The sequence below is a fragment of the Nerophis ophidion genome, linkage group LG25, assembly GCF_033978795.1.
Source record: "Nerophis ophidion isolate RoL-2023_Sa linkage group LG25, RoL_Noph_v1.0, whole genome shotgun sequence".
NCBI lineage: Eukaryota > Metazoa > Chordata > Actinopteri > Syngnathiformes > Syngnathidae > Nerophis > Nerophis ophidion.
In genome coordinates this window covers 4044505-4065780 of record NC_084635.1, presented here as the reverse complement: position 1 = coordinate 4065780, position 21276 = coordinate 4044505, and the positions used below count along the sequence as shown (strand labels likewise).

At 40.8% G+C, this 21276-nt stretch overlaps 1 protein-coding gene across 1 annotated transcript in view; it reads right to left on the bottom strand.

Annotated features, from left to right (window-relative positions):
- The window catches only part of prmt3 (protein arginine methyltransferase 3), a 210583-nt gene that overhangs the window by 168223 nt on the left and 21084 nt on the right, over window positions 1–21276 (bottom strand). The window contains 1 exon segment of the mRNA XM_061887618.1: window positions 15076–15141. Within this exon segment, the coding sequence (XP_061743602.1) occupies window positions 15076–15141 (66 nt within the window).

The window sequence follows — 21276 nt, the reverse complement described above, 5'->3', positions numbered from 1 at the left end:
TAGGTGATCTCATCTTTCCTGGTGATAACAATGTCACCCACTTTTATTGATCCAAGAGCCGCATGCGGCTCCGGAGCCGCGGGTTGCCGACCCCTGTTCTAGAAGGACAGACCATGCACTTCCCTCAGATTACTACAATAGTCAAGGTGAGCGATACATAAACCACCGGCTGTATTATCAACAGCTGGGTGGCAAACGGAGTCAGATAAGAAACGACAGAGAGAAAGATGCAACATGGTCAGAGAATGACAGCTGGTCATCAATCACTCAGCTTTTTCTTGCTGACGATGAAGCGACGGTTGTGTCTGCATTATGCTGATGGAGTAATGGGAAGGAGCAAGAACTACAAGGAAAGTTAATGACAGGTTGAAAAGTGTCACAGCTATCTGTGTGTTCCTGATTCTGGGACCAGATTAGAAAAGCACTGCGGTTTTCATACGCTCCATCGATCGTATGTTTCCGTTTTTGACGAAAACCGTAGCCAACTTTTTGCCCAGGTTTTAGTATGCCTGCTTATTTATCATTCAGCCAAATATTGCACATAAACGGTACATTTGTCGGCGTAGCAAAGAATGCCACGAATACGTAACTCGGGATGAGCACTGGATCGCCGGCTCCATTTTGTAGAAACCAGAGCAAAAAAACAAGACGTTATAAGTGCCTTGTTTCAGAGCTAATTCAATGCAGACTCAGACACCTGCAACACATTCTCAAAGGTGATATTCTACAAATCCCAAAACCAGTGAAGTTGGCACATTGTGTAAATCGTAAATCAAAACAGAATACAATGATTCCTTGAACCCTTTTCAACCTATATTCATTGATAGACTGCAAAGACCAGATACTTAATGTTCGAACTCGTAAACATTGTTATTTTTTGCAAATGTTAGCTCATTTGGAATTTGATGCCTGCAACATTTGCTGCTTTTTCACTTCCTTGCTCCTAGTAAGTTTATTATCGATCATAAATCATGCATCTCACTAAGACAGATGAAGTCTGAGTAGGTATTCCGACAAGTTGGTACACTTTGACAGGCATTTAAGACTCGGAAATGGCCAGAACGACACGAAAAGATGTTTATGGAAAAAAATCCTAAAAGTCGGCACTCTAATAACAGCAAACCTTGTACAGTAAGTGATATTTTATTATGTTTGTTTGCTCTTAAAGCAAACGTCATAATACGTTTTTTAATTAATGTACCGCATAGGTTTAAAATGATCAAAATGCTTATATATTAAATGTTATTATTAATGTGTTCATTACTACGTTACATACATAATTACATCATCTAAATCAGGGGTGTCAAACTCATTTAAGATCGGGGGCCACATGGAGAAAAATCTACTCCCCAAGTGGGCCGAACCAGTGAAATCCTGGCACGATAATTAAAAACTAAAAACACCTTTCAGATTGTTCTATTTTTTAAAAACAGAAAACAAAGTACAAATCATAATGTTGGGGTTTTTTTAGACTTACATGTTGCGGTTAATAGTATTCTATCTTGGTCATTTATATTTTCTGAAACAATTATGTGATAATGTTCAGTCAACTCATTGGTGTTAATTTTCAATGTATCAAAAATACAAAAATGGATGTTATTTGTGTAGTTTAGAGAGGCGGAGCCGGCGAACGAGCAGCGGGGCAGGGCACGCTGGAGCCCTGCCCAAGATGGCGGCAAGGAAGCGGAGAATGCGGCGGAGCGGAGAGGCGGGGCGTGCTGGGAGCGACGGCGCAATCTGATTCAGGTGCGTAGATTGCTCACCGACACACAATTGACTTATCTCCTCACACTGTATAAAAGGGGAGAAGGAGGAGAGATCGGGGCAAAAGTAGGAGAGTCCGCAGCAGTGACTAGAGAGGAACAGGAAGCAAGACGCGGAAAGCGAGAAGCAGGAGTGGCGACGGCACAAGAAACTGTCATTATCGAAAAATAAGCGAGAGTCAAACCTGCTAAAGCGATGTCTTTCCTGGGTGGTCCATGGAACCCGAGCGGGGACAGGGAAAGCCGTTCACATGTAGTTTGCTCATTTTCCTCGACTGATGCACTAACATGTGGTTTATTTGTATTACATATGTAGCATCATCTACAGAGAATTACTGTTGCGACATCTAGTGGACACATTTAGAACCGAAGTTTCTTTCATTCCAACATTTTAACTCATTTTCCATACTTAAAACATCCTGCGGGCCGGATGAAACCTGTTCACGGGCCTGATCTGGTCCACGGGCCGTACGTTTGACACCCCTGATGTAAATAAAATCTCAATGGAGGTATTTGGATGTAGGGCTTTGTCCGGGTAATGGCGCCATGCCGATAAACCCCATTGTAAGCAGACTCTTGATCGCATTTATTTAATATATGGAAAGTAAAAAAAACAACCCAAAAAACATCCATCATCATGCCTTTCATAATAATTGTGAACGATAGGCTAAATTACAAAAAAAAGTGCAGTTCCTGATTAAAACCATTTTTTCCCTTTCAGCCTTCCTGTGTCCAGTGATTTTCCTGTGTTTGTAAACAATAACAAATACGGCAATAATAAATCAATAAAAATCGATTACACTGTGGTATCAACCAGATACTACACTGCTTGGTATTGTTACTGATAATCCATCCATCATCTTCCGCATATCCGAGGTCGGGTCGCGGGGGCAGCAGCCTAAGCAGGGAAACCCAGACTTCCCTCTCCCCAGCCACTTCGTCTAGCTCTTCCCGGGGGATCCCGAGGCGTTCCCAGGCCAGCCGGGAGACATAGTCTTCCCAACGTGTCCTGGGTCTTCCCCGTGGCCTCCTACCGGTTGGACGTGCCCTAAACACCTCCCTAGGGAGGCGTTCGGGTGGCATCCTGACCAGATGCCCGAACCACCTCATCTGGCTCCTCTCGATGTGGAGGAGCAGCGGCTTTACTTTGAGTTCCTCCCGGATGGCAGAGCTTCTCACCCTATCTCTAAGGGAGAGACCCGCCACACGGCGGAGGAAACTCATTTGGGCCGCTTGTACCCGTGATCTTATCCTTTCGGTCATAACCCAAAGCTCATGACCATAGGTGAGGATGGGAACGTAGATCGACCGGTAAATTGAGAGCTTTGCCTTCCGGCTCAGCTCCTTCTTCACCACAACGGATCGGTACAACGTCCGCATTACTGAAGACGCCGCACCGATCCGCCTGTCGATCTCACGATCCACTTTTCCCCCACTCGTGAACAAGACTCCTAGGTACTTGAACTCCTCCACTTGGGGCAGGGTCTCCTCCCCAACCCGGGTTACTGATAATAATAGTGTAAATTCATGTCAACGTGTATAGCAATTCCTTGTTCTCCTGGGATGATATTTGTACAAACAATTACAAAAAAAGTTTAGCTTACGCCATGAAGGGAAGATTACCGACTTAGTATCATTTATATTGGATATTATCTATATCAGGGGTGCCCATTACGTGGATCGCGAGCTACCAGTCGACCGTGGGGGGGTGTGTCAGTTGATCTCCAGCCAGGCTTTTAAAAAAAATAGACCTAAAAATGAGTGATCATCAATCTTCACCAAGACGTCACTTAAATGACATTCACGGTACCGGAGGGTCTTGTGAGATGACGCTGGCTGCTGCAAGATCATTATTATGAAAATATGACCGAGAGGAAGGCGAGAAACACTTTTTATTTCAACAGACTCTCGCGCCGTACCTTCCGTCAAAACTCTAAAGGCCGACTGCACATTTCCTATCTTCACAATAAAAGCCCTGCTTCATGCTGCCTGCGCTAACTAAATACAGAGTCTGGGAAAACTGGCGTGCACAAGCGATCCCTCAGAAAGCTGGCGTGCACATCACTTGTGCACGCCAGCTTTCCGAGACTCTTATTTTGTTAGCGCAGGCAACATGAAGCAGGGCTTTTATTGTGAAGATAGGAAATGTGCAGTCGGTCTTTAGAGTTTTGACGGAAGGGACGGCGCGAAAGTCTGTTGAAATAAAAAGTGTTTCTCGCCTTCCTCTCTGTCATTTTTTCATAATAATGAACTGGCAGCAGCCAGCGTCATCTCACAAGACCCTCGGGTGCTGTGAATGTCAATCAAGCAAGCTACGGAATTTGCCGCCAATGTTTTTCTTGTAAAGTGTATGGAAGCTGGATGAATTAGATGCCAAAAACCAACCACTTTCATGTGGTATTGTACAGAAAGGACAACTTTTGTTCTCCTCCATTTGAAAATGTGGGCGTTATCATCATTACTGTCTGATTCCAATCAATGCAAGTCATCAGAATCAGGTAATACACCAACTTATATTCTTGTCTTTGTGAAAGAAAGACATCTATATGTGTTACACATGCTTGTATTATCATTAAACACATTTAACTTGTTTACAAAAATGTCTCTTTCATAAATAAATAAATATAAATGATATATATAAATGAGGTAGATCGCCTCGAGTTGGTCAATTGAAAAGTAGCTCGCCTGCAGAAAAAGTGTGGGCACCCCTGCTCTATATCATACAAATGTACTCATTACAGCATGCCAACCATTATCAGACATCAGCTTGATCCAACATTCATTTTAACAACAGAGGTCAGAGGGGAAGTACTGCACCACTCCTAGGCTAATCAATTTGAAAAGGCGACAATAACTTAATTAACTACTCATTACAACTAACGCATGCAGAAGAGCTTCTCAATCCAAGAGTGTCTAAAAGCAGAGCTAAAAGCCATCTGGTCCTCTGAAAGGAGACAAGTGGAGTTGCCTGCAGACAAGCAAACATTCAGAGGGCGGATTAGATGAAAATTGCTTTATCATAGTATAGTACTAGAACGTATTAGAACGTATCAAAACACGAATTGGTATGTCAGACTTAGCCCTGTCTTGGTTTAACTCTTATCTTACTGATAGGATGCAGTGCGTCTCCCATAACAATGTGACCTCGGACTACGTTAAGGTAACGTGTGGAGTTCCCCAGGGTTCGGTCCTTGGCCCTGCACTCTTCAGCATCTACATGCTGCCGCTAGGTGACATCATACGCAAATACGGTGTTAGCTTTCACTGTTATGCTGATGACACCCAACTCTACATGCCCCTAAAGCTCACCAACACGCCGGATTGTAGTCAGCTGGAGGCGTGTCTTAATGAAATTAAACAATGGATGTCCGCTAACTTTTTGCAACTCAACGCCAAAAAAACGGAAATGCTGATTATCGGTCCTGCTAGACACCGAACTCTATTTAATAATACAACTCTAACATTTGCCAACCAAACAATTAAACAAGGCGACACGGTAAAGAATCTGGGTATTATCTTCGACCCAACTCTCTCCTTTGAGGCACACATTAAAAGCGTTACTAAAGCGGCCTTCTTTCATCTCCGTAATATCGCTAAAATTCGCTCCATTCTGTCCACTAAAGACGCTGAGATCATTATCCATGCGTTTGTTACGTCTCGCCTCGACTACTGTAACGTATTATTTTCGGGTCTCCCCATGTCTAGCATTAAAAGATTACAGTTGGTACAAAATGCGGCTGCTAGACTTTTGACAAGAACAAGAAAGTTTGATCACATTACGCCTGTACTGTATATACCTTTATATACATATATACATACATATATACCTGTACTGGCTCACCTGCACTGGCTTCCTGTGCACTTAAGATGTGACTTTAAGGTTTTACTACTTACGTATAAAATACTACACGGTCTAGCTCCATCTTATCTTGCCGATTGTATTGTACCATATGTCCCGGCAAGAAATCTGCGTTCAAAGGATTCCGGCTTATTAGTGATTCCCAAAGCCCAAAAAAAGTCTGCGGGCTATAGAGCATTTTCTGTTCGGGCTCCAGTACTCTGGAATACCCTCCCGGTAACAGTTCGCGATGCCACCTCAGTAGAAGCATTTAAGTCTCACCTTAAAACTCATTTGTATACTCTAGCCTTTAAATAGACTCCCTTTTTAGACCAGTTGATCTGCCGTTTCTTTTCTTTTTCTTCTATGTCCCACTCTCCCTTGTGGAGGGGGTCCGGTCCGATCCGGTGGCCATTTACTGCTTGCCTGTGTATCGGCTGGGGACATCTCTGCGCTGCTGGTCCGCCTACGCTTGGGATGGTTTCCTGCTGGCTCCGCTGTGAACGGGACTCTCGCTGCTGTGTTGGATCCGCTTTGGACTGGACTCTCGCGGCTGTGTTGGATCCATTGTGGATTGAACTTTCACAGTATCATGTTAGACCCGCTCGACATCCATTGCTTTCCTCCTCTCCAAGGTTCTCATAGTCATCATTGTCACCGACGTCCCACTGGGTGTGAGTTTTCCTTGCCCTTATATGGGCCTACCGAGGATGTCGTGGTGGTTTGTGCAGCCCTTTGAGACACTAGTGATTTAGGGCTATATAAGTAAACATTGATTGATTGATGATTGATACTAATGTACTAATTATTGGACATACGCATAAAAGGCAGTTTGTTCCTCACACCTTTACTGACTGAAGTGCCATATACCATTGACTTCTTAATCACATCTATTTTGGGGCTTCAGAGGGAACAGTTAATTTGTTCGTCTACGCCACCACTGGCGTTTAGTGCCTGACACCAGCTGTAGCGAGCGTGCACTCATCTGTACGTAACACTTTCTGTGTCTCCATTCCAGCCAGCCGTGCCTGCAGGTATCCTCGTGTGGGGCTGCATGCACAGTGCTGACACGACATAAAGCCTGCTCACCAGCTATACCTTTCTGCACTCCACCACACAATCTTTGCAGAACTACAAACCCCGTTTCCATATGAGTTGGGAAATTGTGTTAGATGTAAATATAAACAGAATACAATGATTTGCAAATCATTTTCAAGCCATATTCAGTTGAATATGCTACAAAGACAACATATTTGATGTTCAAACTGAAAAGCGTATTTATTTTTTTTTTGCAAATAATCATTAACTTAGAATTTCATGGCTGCAACACGTGCCAAAGTAGTTGGGAAAGGGCATGTTCACCACTGTGTTACATCACCTTTTCTTTTAACAACACTCAAACGTTTGGGAACTGAGGAAACTAATTGTTGAAGCTTTGAAAGTGGAATTCTTTCCAATTCTTGTTTTATGTAGAGCTTCAGTCCTTCAACAGTCCGGGGTCTACGCTGTCTTATTTTACGCTTCATAATGCGTCACACTTTTTTTATTGGAGACAGGTCTGGACTGCAGGTGGGCCAGGAAAGTACCCATCACTCATTTACTACGAAGCCAATTTGTTGTAACACGTGGCTTGGCATAGTCTTGCTGAAATAAGCAGGGGCGTCCATGATAACGTTGCTTGGATGACAACATATGTTGCTCCAAAACCTGTATGGACCTTTCAGCATTAATGATGCCTTCACAGATGTGTAATGCTCATCAAACACTTATTTGGAACATCCCACAGGTGTGCAGGCTAATTGGGAACAGGTGGGTGCCATGATTGGGTATAAAAGCAGCTTCCATGAAATGCTAAGTGATTCACAAACAAGGATGGGGTGAGGGTCACCACTTTGTAAGCAAATTGTCAAACAGTTTTAGAACAACATTTCTCAACGAGCTATTGCAAGGAATTTAGGGATTTTACCATCTACTGTCCGTAAAATCATCAAAAGGTTCAGAGAATCTGGAGAAATCACTGCACGTAAGCGATGATATTACGGACCTTTGATTCCTCAGGCGGTATTGCATCAAAAACAGACATCAGTGTGTAAAGGATATCACCACATCGGCTCAGAAAGACTTCATAAAACCACTGTCAGTAACTACAGTTGGTCGCTACATCTGTAAGTGCAAGTTAAAACTCTACTATGCAAAGCAAAACCCATTCATCAACAACACCCAGGAACGCCACTGGCTTGGCTGGGCCCAAGCTCATCTAAAATGGACTGATGCAAAGTGGACGGGTATTCTGTGGTCTGACATTTCAAATTATATTTGAAAACTGTGGATGTGGTGTCCTCCGGAACAAAGAGGAAAATAACCATCCGGATTATTATAGGCGCAAAGTTGAAAAGCCAGCATCCGTGATGGTATGGGGGTGTATTAGTGCCCAAGGCATGGGTAACTTACACATCTGTGAAGGCACCATTAATGCTGAAAGGTACATACAGGTTTTGGAACAACATATGTTGTCATCCATGCAACATTATCATGGACGCCCCTGCTTATTTCAGCAAGACAATGCCACGCCACGTGTTACAAAAGCGTGGTTTCGTAGTAAAAGAATGCGGGTACTTTCCTGGCCCGCCTGCAGTCCAGACCTGTCTCCCGTCGAAAATGTGTGGCGCATTATGAAGCCTAAAATACGGCAGCAGAGACCCCGGACTGTTGAACGACTGAAGCTCTACATAAAACAAGAATGGGAAAGAATTCCACTTTCAAAGCTTCAACAATTAGTTTCCTCAGTTCCCAAACGTTTATTGAGTGTTGTTAAAAGAAAAGGTGATGTAACACAGTGGTGAACATGCCCTTTCCCAACTACTTTGGCAATTGTTGAAGCCATGAAATTCTAAGTTAATTATTATTTGCAAAAAAAAATAAAGTTGATGAGTTTGAACATCAAATATGTTGTCTTTGTAGTGCATTCAACTGAATATATATCATTGTATTCTGTTTATATTTACATCTAACACAATTTCCCAACTCATATGGAAACGGGGTTTGTATAAAAATAATACTTTCAATCCTCCTACTCCTGGAGACGGTGACGCCTTCCTCTGAGCCAAAATGCGTCACTGACAGATATAATGTACAGCCTACACACTCCTCCCTCCCAGTGCTATCCAGCAGCCGCCCATATAATGGATGACCACGATACGGACCAGCGCCTCCTGGGACTATCGGCAATGGAACCATGCGGTGTCTTTGTTGGAAGAGGTTATGCATTTTGTTAGTTGAAACCTGCGTTTGTTATCAGCACTCTGCAGTCGACATTGAGTGCGCCCGTAAAGTCACGCTGTGTTTTAAATCAGAGACGACCATCTTATTAATGCCTTACCCATAACGTGTACATCGTTTTTTCTATGTTAAAATGCCCGCACTGCAAAAACTGAAATCTAAGTAAGATGAAATATCTCAAATAAGGGTGATATTTGATTATTTTCTGTCCGACAAGATAATTCCTCTTACTAAGCAGATTTTATGTTAGATCAGGGGTGTCAAACTCAAATACAAAGTGGGCCAAAATTTAAAACTGAACAAAGCCGCGGGCCAAGGTTGAACAAATTAAGATTTTAATAGGGACCCAAACCAGTTTTGCATTGAATATTGAACAAGCAAGGCTTATATAACTTTATAGTGACATGCAAAATTGAGTTTCAAATAATAATACAAATATTTCAATGGCATATCAAATTAAATGTAAATAAAAATCGAATGCCTCTTTTTTTATATGCAGCTTTCTCAGGTAAATATCAAAATGAACTTTTTTTCACAGGCTAATAATAGGTTTGAAAATAAAATAACAATGATGAAGGACTCAAGCATTCAAGCCTTGAAGTAGCAAGAGAAAGTGCAGGAATAAAACGTTAATTATTGCTCAGTTTGCTACGCTGATTTGCTTTAACACTGAATATGGAAAAAGCAACGCTTATATAACTTAATAGTGGTGGTAGCAGACAGTGTATATTGTAGCGTCCCGTGTTAGTTCTGGGTATTTTGTCTATGTTGTGTTACGGTGCAGATGTTCTCCCAAAATGTGCTTGTCATTCTTGTGTGGTGTGGGTTCACAGTGTGGCGCATATTTGTAACAGTGTTAAAGTTGTTTGTTTATACGGCCACCCTCAGTGTGACCTGTATGGCTGTTGACTAAGTATGCATTGCATTCACTTGTGTTTGTATAGAGTAAAAGCGGACGTGACGACAGGTTGTAGAGAACCTTTTAAAGGCACGCCCCCAATATTGTTGTCCGGGTGGGAATCGGTAGAAATTCGGGAGAATGGTTGACCCGGAAGATTCTCAGAAGGGACACTGAACTTCGGGAGTCTCCCGGGAAAATCGGGAGGGTTGGCAAGTATGAGTATCAGCGGTGAATGCAGCTGTATAATACCGGCGGGCCAGCACTGATGTTAATTTGATATTGTCTCAAGGGCCAAATTTTATTACACGGCGGGCCAAATTTGGCCCACGGGCCAGAGTTTGACACCCATGTGTTAGAGTGTTTACTTGTTTTAAGGGTTTTTGTCCATTGACAATTAAAATGCAGTTACAAAATAACAACGGTCCAGCAGCGACTATGGTGCAAAAACTGAACTCTAAGACTAAATATCTCAAATAAGGGTGAGATTTTCTCTATTTTCTGTCTGATACGATAATTCTTCTCTCTAAGCAGATTTTATGTTAGTCTTTTACTTGTTTTCAGGGTTTTGGTCCTAAATGATCTAAGTAAGATATTACAGCTTGTTGCTGAGATGTTATGACCTATATTGAGTAAAACATGCTTGAAAGTATTTTGTCCAAATGTCCAAAACACACCCAGCAATGTTGCACAGGAAGGCGGGGAAGAAGAGGGGAAAAGGCGGCCAAAATGGTCAAAAGTCCCAATTTTGTCCAAAATACCTCCCCGGGTTCCAGTCCCATGAGTCCCGCTGCCAGCCGCACAAGTCCCGGGATGCAAAAAATGTCCAAAACGCACCCAGCAAAGTCGCACGGTGTGCGGGGATAAAAGTGGGGGAGAAAAGTGACAAAAGTCGTAAAAAGTCACCCAAAATTTTCTAAATACCAATCCAGGTTCGAATCCCACAAGTCCCGCCTCCGGCCGCGCAAATCCCAAGATGCCCAAAATGTCCATAACACACCCAGCCGAGTCCCACAGGTTGGGGGGAATAAAAGGTGGAAAAGTCGGCAAAAGTCCCCAAAAATGTCTAAATACCTATCCAGGTTCGAGTCAACATTTTAACACTGTGTTTTTTGAACATTTTACCGACTTTTTTTCACTTTTCTCCCCGCCTTCCCGTGGGACTTTGCTGGGCGCGTTTTGGACATCTCGGGCATCCTGGCCGGCGGCGGCGGGACTCGAACCTGGGTAGGCATTAAGAACTTTTTGGAACTTTTGTCGACTTTTCCAATATTAAAACAGATGATAGGCAAATTGACTTTTGCTGTTTTATTTTCAATGAAACAATAGAAAATACGTACTCATATAGTAGTACAGTTGTTCTGAGTGAGAATATACTTATTTTAAAAGGTCTTCATTGAGGTTCTCTCATTTTACTTGTTTTGGAAAGTCTTGACAAACCAAATTTAGATCATTTTGCTTAGTTCATCATCATCATCATTTATTGTTATTCCTTTCATGAAAATGCATATTTACAAGCCACGTACAATCGACACTTTCATTGTTTTTTCTTCTTATACATTTCCATGATCAGAAAGGAGCAGATGGAAGAATAATATTCTTATATTTATCTGCCCCGTTTTTAACACAAATTACAGTAATTTAGATGACTTTATAACTGTTCCCTCCACCAACACCCAAACTCCAACATACTTTTCCATTTTCCTTTAAGCACTTTCACAATGACACGTCCAATCTAAATTAAAACTCAGTTTGATATAATTTCAGTTTTCTCTTTTTATAACTCTTTTTAAATACAAATATATTCTTACAGCTTTTTAAGTCCTTGTTTATAGAATTCCATGCTTTCACACCAACAACAGACAAGTTGTTCAAATGAAATATTCCTAATTTTTGTATTTTTTTTCTTGTTTTTGAACACTGACTTTTTGCAGCGTGATAGCACAGTCGACCCTCGATTTGCAAACTTCATTAGTTCTTGAATAGAAAAGTTCGTACTGAAGCAAATTTCTCCAAGAGAAACAATGTAAACATGGATAATAGCATCCAGCCTTGACAAAAGTCCATATTTTAATAAAGGTTTGTACACTTTGAACACAATACAGTAGTGTGTGTTAGGTCTTGGCAAGGTGCAATAAGAAAAGTATTTAACTAACAAAAAGGAATCGTGCAGAAGGCATGTGCAAGCTAGCAAAGCAAATACAAAGCATTGACAATTAAAATGCAGTTACAAAATAACAACGGTCCAGCAGCGACTTTGGTGTGCTCGGCAAAAACTGAACTCTAAGACTAAATATCTCAAATAAGGGTGAGATTTGCTCTATTTTCTGTCTGATAAGATAATTCTTCTCTCTAAGCAGGTTTTACGTTAGTCTTTTACTTGTTTTAAGGGTTTTGGTCCTAAATTATCTTAGTAAGATATTACAGCTTGTTGCTGAGATTTTATGACCTATATTGAGTAAAACATGCTTGAAAGTATTTTGTCCAAATGTCCAAAACACACCCAGCAATGGTGCACAGGAAGGCGGGGAAGAAGATGGGAAAAGGCGGCCAAAATGGTCAAAAGTCTCAATTTTGTCCAAAATACCTCCCCAGGTTCCAGTCCCATGACTTGCGCAGGCTGCACAAGTCCCGGGATGCAAAAAACATCCAAAACGCACCCAGCAAAGTCGCACGGAAATTGGGGGGGAAAAGTGACAAAATTCGTATAAAGTCCCCCAAAATTTTCAAAATACCAACCCACAAGTCCCGCCTCCGGCCCCGCAAATCCCAAGATGCCCAAAATGTCCATAACACACCCAACCGAGTCCCACAGGTTGGGGGGAATAAAAGTTGGAAAAGTCGGCAAAAGTCCCAAAAAATTTCTTAATACCTATCCAGGTTCGAGTCCCCGGGTGTGATTTTTGAACATTTTACCGACTTTTTTTCACTTTTCTCCCCGCCTTCCCGTGGGACTTTGCTGGCCGCATTTTGGACATCTCGGGCATCCTGGCCGGAGGCGGGACTTGTTGGACTCGAACCTGGGTAGGCATTAAGAACATTTTTGGAACTTTTGTCGACTTTTCCAATATTAAAACAGATGACAGTCAAATTGACTTTTGCTGTTTTATTTTCATTGAAACAATATAAAATACATACTCGTATAGTAGGACAGTTGTTCTGAGTGAGAATATACTTATTTTAAAAGGTCTTCATTGAGGTTATCTCATTTTACTTGTTTTGGAAAGTCTTGACAAGCCAAATTTAGATCATTTTGCTTAGTTCATCATCATCATCATTTATTGTTATTCCTTTCATGAAAATGCATATTTACAAGCCACGTACAATTGACACTTTCATTGTTTATTTTTCTTATACATTTCCATGATCAGAAAGGAGCAGATGGAAGAATAATATTCTTATATTTATCTGCCCTTTTTTAACAGAAATTACAGTAATTTAGATGACTTTATAACTGTTCCCTCCACCAACACCCAAACTCCAACATACTTTTCCATTTTCCTTTAAGCACTTTCACAATGACACGTCCAATCTAAATCAAAACTCAGTTTGATATCATTTCAGTTTTCTCTTTTTATAACTCTTTTTAAATACAAATATATTCTTACAGCTTTTTAAGTCTTTGTTTAGAGAATTCCATGCTTTCACACCAACAACAGACAAGTTGTTCAAATGAAATACCCCTAATTTTTGTATTTTTTTTCTTGTTTTTGAACACTGACTTTTTGCAGCGTGATAGCACAGTCGACCCTCGATTTGCAAACTTTATTAGTTCTTGAATAGAAAAGTTCGTACTGAAGCAAATTTCTCTAAGAGAAACAATGTAAACATGGATAATAGCATCCAGCCTTGACAAAAGTCCATATTTTAATAAAGGTTTGTACACTTTGAACACAATACAGTAGTGTGTGTTAGGTCTTGGCAAGGTGCAATAAGAAAAGTATTTAACTAACAAAAAGGAATCGTGCAGAAGGCATTTGCAAGCTAGCAAAGCAAATACAAAGCATTGACAATTAAAATGCAGTTACAAAATAACAACGGTCCAGCAGCGACTTTGGTGTGCTCGGCAAAAACTGAACTCTAAGACTAAATATCTCAAATAAGGGTGAGATTTGCTCTATTTTCTGTCTGATAAGATAATTCTTCTCTCTAAGCAGGTTTTACGTTAGTCTTTTACTTGTTTTAAGGGTTTTGGTCCTAAATTATCTTAGTAAGATATTACAGCTTGTTGCTGGGATGTTATGACCTATATTGAGTAAAACATGCTCTAAACTAGAATATCAACTAGTTTTACACTCACAAGTATAAAACTACGTTTTTAATACCATCTCTATAGTGAAGCAAGGTGTTGGCAGCATCATGCTGTGGGGATACTTTTCAGGGGCAGGAACTTGGACACTAGTCAGGATAGAGGGAAAGAAGAATGTAGCAATGTACAGAAACATCCTGGATGAAAACCAACCATTCCTATCCAACCTGATGGGAGTTTGAGAGTGGCTGCTAAAATAAACTACCCAAATATTGGTGTGGCAAGCTTGTGGCATTGTTTTCAAAAATATTTGAATATGCCAAAGGTGCATCAATATAGTGTTGAGCAAATGTTAGAATTTATGTACATGTAGTTTTTGTTTTTATCAATTTGAAAGAAAACAAAACCTGAAGCGTTTTCAGTAATGCGGACGTTGTACCGATCCGTTGTGGTGAAGAAGGAGCTGAGCCGGAAGGCAAAGCTCTCAATTTACCGGTCGATCTACGTTCCCATCCTCACCTATGGTCATGAGCTTTGGGTCTCCCTTAGAGATAGGGTGAGAAGCTCTGCCATCCGGGAGGAACTCAAAGTAAAGCCGCTGCTCCTCCACATGGAGAGGAGCCAGATGAGGTGGTTCGGGCATCTGGTCAGGATGCCACCCGAACGCCTCCCTAGGGAGGTGTTTAGGGCACGTCCAACCGGTAGGAGGCCACGGGGAAGACCCAGGACACGTTGGGAAGACTATGTCTCCCGGCTGGCCTGGGAACGCCTCGGGATCCCCCGGGAAGAGCTGGACGAAGTGGCTGGGGAGAGGGAAGTCTGGGCTTCCCTGCTTAGGCTGTTGCCCCCGCGACCCGACCTCGGATAAGCGGAAGAAGATGGATGGACAAAACCTTTCACACTGTCATTATGGGGTATTGTGTGTAGAATTTTAAAGGACAAAATCTAATTAATTCCATTTTGGACTACGGCTGTAACATAACAAAATGTGGAAAAAGTCAAGCGCTGTGAATACTTTCCGCATGTACTGTATATTGAGTTGGCTCACCTTGTCTCGGAAGACCTCGGGGTTGCTGTACATGAAGTCGCGGTAACTCTCAGTTCGCACTTTATCCTGTGAAAAACACATGACCAATGAAGAATGAGGGACGCAACGTCCAAATTGTCTTGCATGAATCAGCAAAAAAACAGCAAATAATGTCCATCAAGTGCAAATAAGGCATTTATATTTAAGGACCAACTTTACCAAGATAAAAGAGGTAGCCAATGCTATATTATGTTACTGTTTTATTAATATTAGACTCTTGCTGTGTCCTACATTTGCAATTGAAGGTGGCTGCAAACAGGACAATAAAGCTCTAAAGCGGGGACGTGCAGGCAGGGTAGGCAGGTGAAGCTCAGCCTCATAAGTCATGATGAGGAAAAAAATAAAAATGAAACCATAAAACAAGTGTTAATATTTATAAATGTATTTATAAGACGCCTATTAACTCTACTAAATTTGCACACGCAATTTGAATTAATCGTTATGAAAAAGAAATGTATTCCGCATACTCCTAGTACCGTATTTTTCGGAGTATAAGTCGCAGCTGCCGAAAAGAAGGGAGAAAACATATATAAGTCGCATTTTTGGGGGAAATTTATTTGATAAAACCCAACACCAATAATAACATCTGAGAAGGTGGCTGCTATGTTAACCTAACATATTATGGTAAGAGTCATTCAAATAACTACAACATATAGAACATGATATACCTTTACCAAACTGTCTCTCACTCCTAATCCATAAATCCCATGAAATCTTAGACGTGTAGTCCAGGGCTGTCAAACTCAAATACAGAGTGGGCCAAAATTTTAAACGGAACAAAGCCGCCGCGGGCCAAGGTTGAACAAATTAACCTTTTAATAGGGACCTAAACAAGTTCTGCATTAAATATTGAACAAGCAAGGCTTATATAACTTTAGTGACATGCAAAATCCAGTTTTAAATAATAATAATAACAATTAAAAAAATTGCAATGGCATATCAAAAAAAATAAAAATATAATGCCTTTTTTTCTATTTGCAATCTTCTGAGGTAAATATCAATTTTTTTCCACAGGCTAATAATACATTTGAAAACAAAATAACAATAATGAATGAACCAAACATTCAAGCCTTGAAGTAGCAAGAGAAAATGCATGAATAAAACGTTAATTATTGGTCAGTTTGCTGGAAGTTTCCCGGAAGAGTTAGTGCTGCAAGGGTTTCTGGGTATTTGTTCTGTTGTGTTACAATGCGAATGTTCACCCGAAATGTGTTTGTCATTCTTGTTTCATATTTGTAACAGTGCTAAAGTTGTTTATACGGCCACCCTCAGTGTGACCTGTATGGCTGTTGACCAAGTATGCCTTGCATTCACTTGTGTGTGTGTGTGTGTGTGTGAGTGTAAAAGCCACAAATATTATGTGACACGCTGTTAGCATGGAGGAAAAGCGGACGTGACGACAGGTTGTAGAGAACGCTAAAGGCAGTGCCTTAAATGCACGCCCCCAATATAGTTGTCCAGGTGGAAATCGGTAGAAATTCGGGAGAATGGTTGCCCCGGGAGATTTTCGGGAGGGGCACTGGACTTCGGGAGTCTACGGGAAAATTAGGAGGGTTGGCAAGTATGAGTATTAGCGGTGAATGCGGTGTTACAGCGGCACGACGCTGTATAACACCGGCGGGCCAGCTCTAATGCTAAATTGATATTGTCTCAAGGGCCAAATTAAATTACACGGCGGGCCAGAGTTGGACACCCATGCTCTAGTCTCTTACGTGAATGAGCTAAATAATATTATTTGATATTTTATGGTGATGTGTTAATAATTTCCACACATAAGTCGCTCCTGAGTATAAGTCGCACCCTCGGCCAAACTATGAAAAAAAACTGCGACTTATAGTCCAAAAATACGGTGATCAGTTTGTGTGCTCTAAATATGAACATATTTGATTAATTGATAATAATCCTACTTTGCAGAAGTTCGTTAACGACGGTCCGGTCTGGAACCAATTAACCGAAATACATGAGGGATGACAGTATAGTCAAAGTGGGACAGTTATCTTATGTGTGCAACAAATTAAAAAAAATACATTTCAGTATATTCGTTAGCCACAATATTAAGGCTTTTCTGCAATATCCAGTGCTATTTCAATTTCTGCTTAGAGAAACTGTTACTAGGATTTGCTGTAAGGACTATGGATCGGCAATTATTGAAACTGACATTTGGCAGTTTAACATATACGTATTGATCGATATCTACCTCCTTTTTTCGATATCGGCCGATATTTTTTGTTTACAAGTACAACAGAAATACATTTGCAGATACGATATATACACACGTGATACCAGTATTTACATGCTTTACTGCAAATGAAAGAATATTGGCTCAAAATATCAGTTATCGGCCTTCTTGGCAAGTATAACTTCAGGGTGTCAAAAACTTTTTTTTTTTTTTTTAAGATTAATCGGATTTCTTTTTTGTAAAGATTTTAAACAATTCCAAAAAAAAGAAAAAAAAAATCACAAATCTATTTATATATATGTATATATATATATATTGTATTTATTTATTTATTTTTCATTCTGTCTTGTCCAGACACTCAGGCAAATCATATTGTTGATGTAGATCAGGGGTGTCAAACTCATTTTAGCTCAGGGGCCAAAAGGACTAATATCTGTGCACATGCGGGCCGAAAAATTTAAATCATGGCATTAAAACTAAAAAATAAAGACAACATCAGATTGTTTTGTTTGTCTTACTTAAATAGAACAAACACATTCTGAGAATATTACATTAAAAATCCATCCATCCATCTTCTTCCACTTATCCAAGGTCGGGTCGCGGGGGCAGCAGCCTAAGCAGGGAAGCCCAGACTTCCCTCTACCTAGCCACTTCACAATAAAAATATATTTTAAAAATACCGGCAGCGGTAAAGTTTAAATCCATGAACGAAAGAAGAAAGTGAATGAGTGTTGATAGCTGAATAAATTTTCATATGCAAAAAAAAAAAAAAAGGTTTTCTATTATATTTTTTATGAATTAAGTAACGTTTATGACAACCTTTTTATAAAACACAATATATAATGTGAGATATAACAGGGTAATGCATACATTTATCATTTGTTTTCACAACGGTTACCAAAAAGTGGGACCCCAAAAATTTACAGTGGGACCCCATTTTTTATGACTTGATGGGGTCCCTGGGACCTCGCTGTGGCCTGCAGGCCAGTGCTAATACTAATCAAATATCATCCCGGGGGCCATAGATAATTAATTCGCGGGCCGGATCTGGCCCAGGGGCCTTGACTTTGACACCACTGATGTAGATCTTATCTGTGTGCAGATTTACTTTAGAAAAGAGAAGTATTGGATACTTTCCTTGTTAAATTATTTGTATTTGACTTTATTAAATGTTTGGGAAACATTTTATTAAACAAAACCAGTTTTCTTTTAGGTAACATAGAAATGTATCAAAACTGTTCACCGGTATTCTATGAAGGAATGTATCCATCCATCCATCCATTTTCTACCGCTTATTCCCTTTCGGGGTCGCGGGGGGCGCTGGCGCCTATCTCAGCTACAATCGGGCGGAAGGCAGGGTACACCCTGGACAAGTCGCCACCTCATCGCAGAGCCAACACAGATAGACAACATTCACACTCACATTCACACAGTGAATCATAAAGCTGGCATCCAACGTTACTAAAAAAGTATGGATTTTGAATCAGGATCAGTTTTGAATTGAGAATCGATTCTTATTCCAATCATTACCCCCAAGAATTTAATCGAATCGTGGGGTGCCCAAATCATACTTGCCAACCTTGAGACCTCCGATTTCGGGAGGTGGGGGGCGTGGTCGGGGGTGGGGCGGAGGCGAGTATATTTACATCTATAATTCACCAACTCGAGTATTTCATATATATATATATATATATATATATATATATATATATATATATATATATATAGTGAATTGTAGCTATATATATTTATTTGTATATATAAATAAAATAAATAGTTGAATTTCAGATGGCACTTATCAAATACACAGTAATAAAAACAGTTGTTGTAACTGTGCTTGCTGGTTACTAAAAAAAACAACAACAATGGGACGGCATAGCTCGGTTGGTAGAGTGGCCGTGCCAGTAACTTGAGAGTTGCAGGTTCGATTCCCGCTTGTGCCATCCTAGTTAATGCCGTTGTGTCCTTGGGCAAGACACTTTACCCACCTTGTCCCAGTGCCACCCACACTGGTTTAAATGTAACTTAGATATTGGGTTTCACTATGTAAAGCGCTTTGAGTCACTTGAGAAAAGCACTATATAAATATAATTCACGCTAATTCACACTTAACACGTAAATCGTTGGCCAATCAAAAAGCAACCCCATAACGCTATAGCCAACATTCACCAGGAGATGGCAACAGACAACATGGAATTACTCTGACGGCGTCGCCATGGCTGTAACTTCCTCCTTCTTCTGCTTCGTCTCCTTGTGTGTGCAGTTTTTTATTCAAATCCGTAGATGTTGTAACGTGATTGGGCAGGCAAACTGTTTATATAGTGGAAAGCGGACGTGAAAACAGGCTGTCCCCACTCAGGTCCGCATGGAGCTGGAGGGGGCGTGAATTTCGGAAGAAAATTTCTTCCGGGAGGTTTTCGGGAGAGGCGCTGAATTTCGGGAGTCTCACCGAAAATCCGGGAGGGTTGGCAAGCATGGCTAAAATATTCAAAAACCTAGTATGACTGTAGTAATAATCTGTATTGGCCTTAGGGAAAAAAAACATACCGGTCAATCTCTAGGAAAGACCTCCTCAGCCACTGAAAACTACAACAACAAAGACATTATTTTATCCCAGGTGTTCAGTGGGTTGATATTCTGTTGAAGTACTCAAAATGATTGCCAAACTTGGGCTAAAACGCGGACAAATAGTCTGTGTAAGAGTCTGCAGACCCTGTTTTGAGTCTGTCCTTATTTTACTCCGACTATAAATTGCACTACACTCTATACTGAATTATTTATTATACCTGCCAGGGACTGTAGTTTAAAATGAGCCAATAGGATAGAAATGTTTAATGATGTGCACCGTCCTTGCGACTAAGCCATTTTAAAAAATAAAATAAAATTGCATTTTGATGTAAATTTGCTGCTACCATTTCTTGTTTGATGTGGTAGCCTGTCAAGCAAACACAAATGAGACAATGAAACGGGGAAGGAACCGTCTGGTTCCTTCCTTTATTCCTGTTGGGACTTTTTATGTCCTCTCAAACTGGTGTTTTATGCCAACCCACTTGACTAAAAACCCTTTATCTGAAACGAACCTCTGCTTTTTATCACTAATTGGTACATTTCTGTAAAAGTGGCGGGTGCAATTTAAAAGTCGTGATTGGGCAGGCAAGCTGTTTCTATAGTGGGAAAGCGGACGTGAAAACAGGCTGTCCCCACTCAGGTCCGCATGGAGCTGGAGGGGGCGTGAATTTCGGGAGAAAATTTCTTCCGGGAGGTTTTCGGGAGAGGCGCTGAATTTCGGGAGTCTCACCGAAAATCCGGGAGGGTTGGCAAGTATGGCTAAAATATTCAAAAACCTAGTAAGACTGTAGTAATAATCTGTATTGGCCTTAGGGAAAAAAAACATATCAGTCAATCTCTAGGAAAGACCTCCTCAGCCACTGAAAACTACAACAACAAAGACATTATTTTATCCCAGGTGCTCAGTGGGTTGATATTCTGTTGAAGTACTCAAAATGATTGCCAAACTCGGGCTAAAACGCGGACAAATAGTCTGTGTAAGAGTCTGCAGACCCTGTTTTGAGTCTGTCCTTATTTTACTCCGACTATAAATTGCACTACACTCTATACTGAATTCTTTATTATACCTGCCAGGGACTGCAGTTTAAAATGAGCCAATAGGATAGAAATGTTTAACGATGTGCACCGTCCTTGCGACTAAGCCATTTTAAAAAATAAAATAAAATTGACTATGAGCATTTTGATGTAAATTTGCTGCTACCATTTCTTGTTTGATGTGGTAGCCTGTCAAGCAAACACAAATGAGACAATGAAACGGGGAAGGAACCGTCTGGTTCCTTCCTTTATTCCTGTTGGGACTTTTTATGTCCTCTCAAACTGGTGTTTTACGCCAACCCACTTGACTAAAAACCTTTTATCTGAAACGAACCTCTGCTTTTTATCACTAATTGGTACATTTCTGTAAAAGCGGCGGG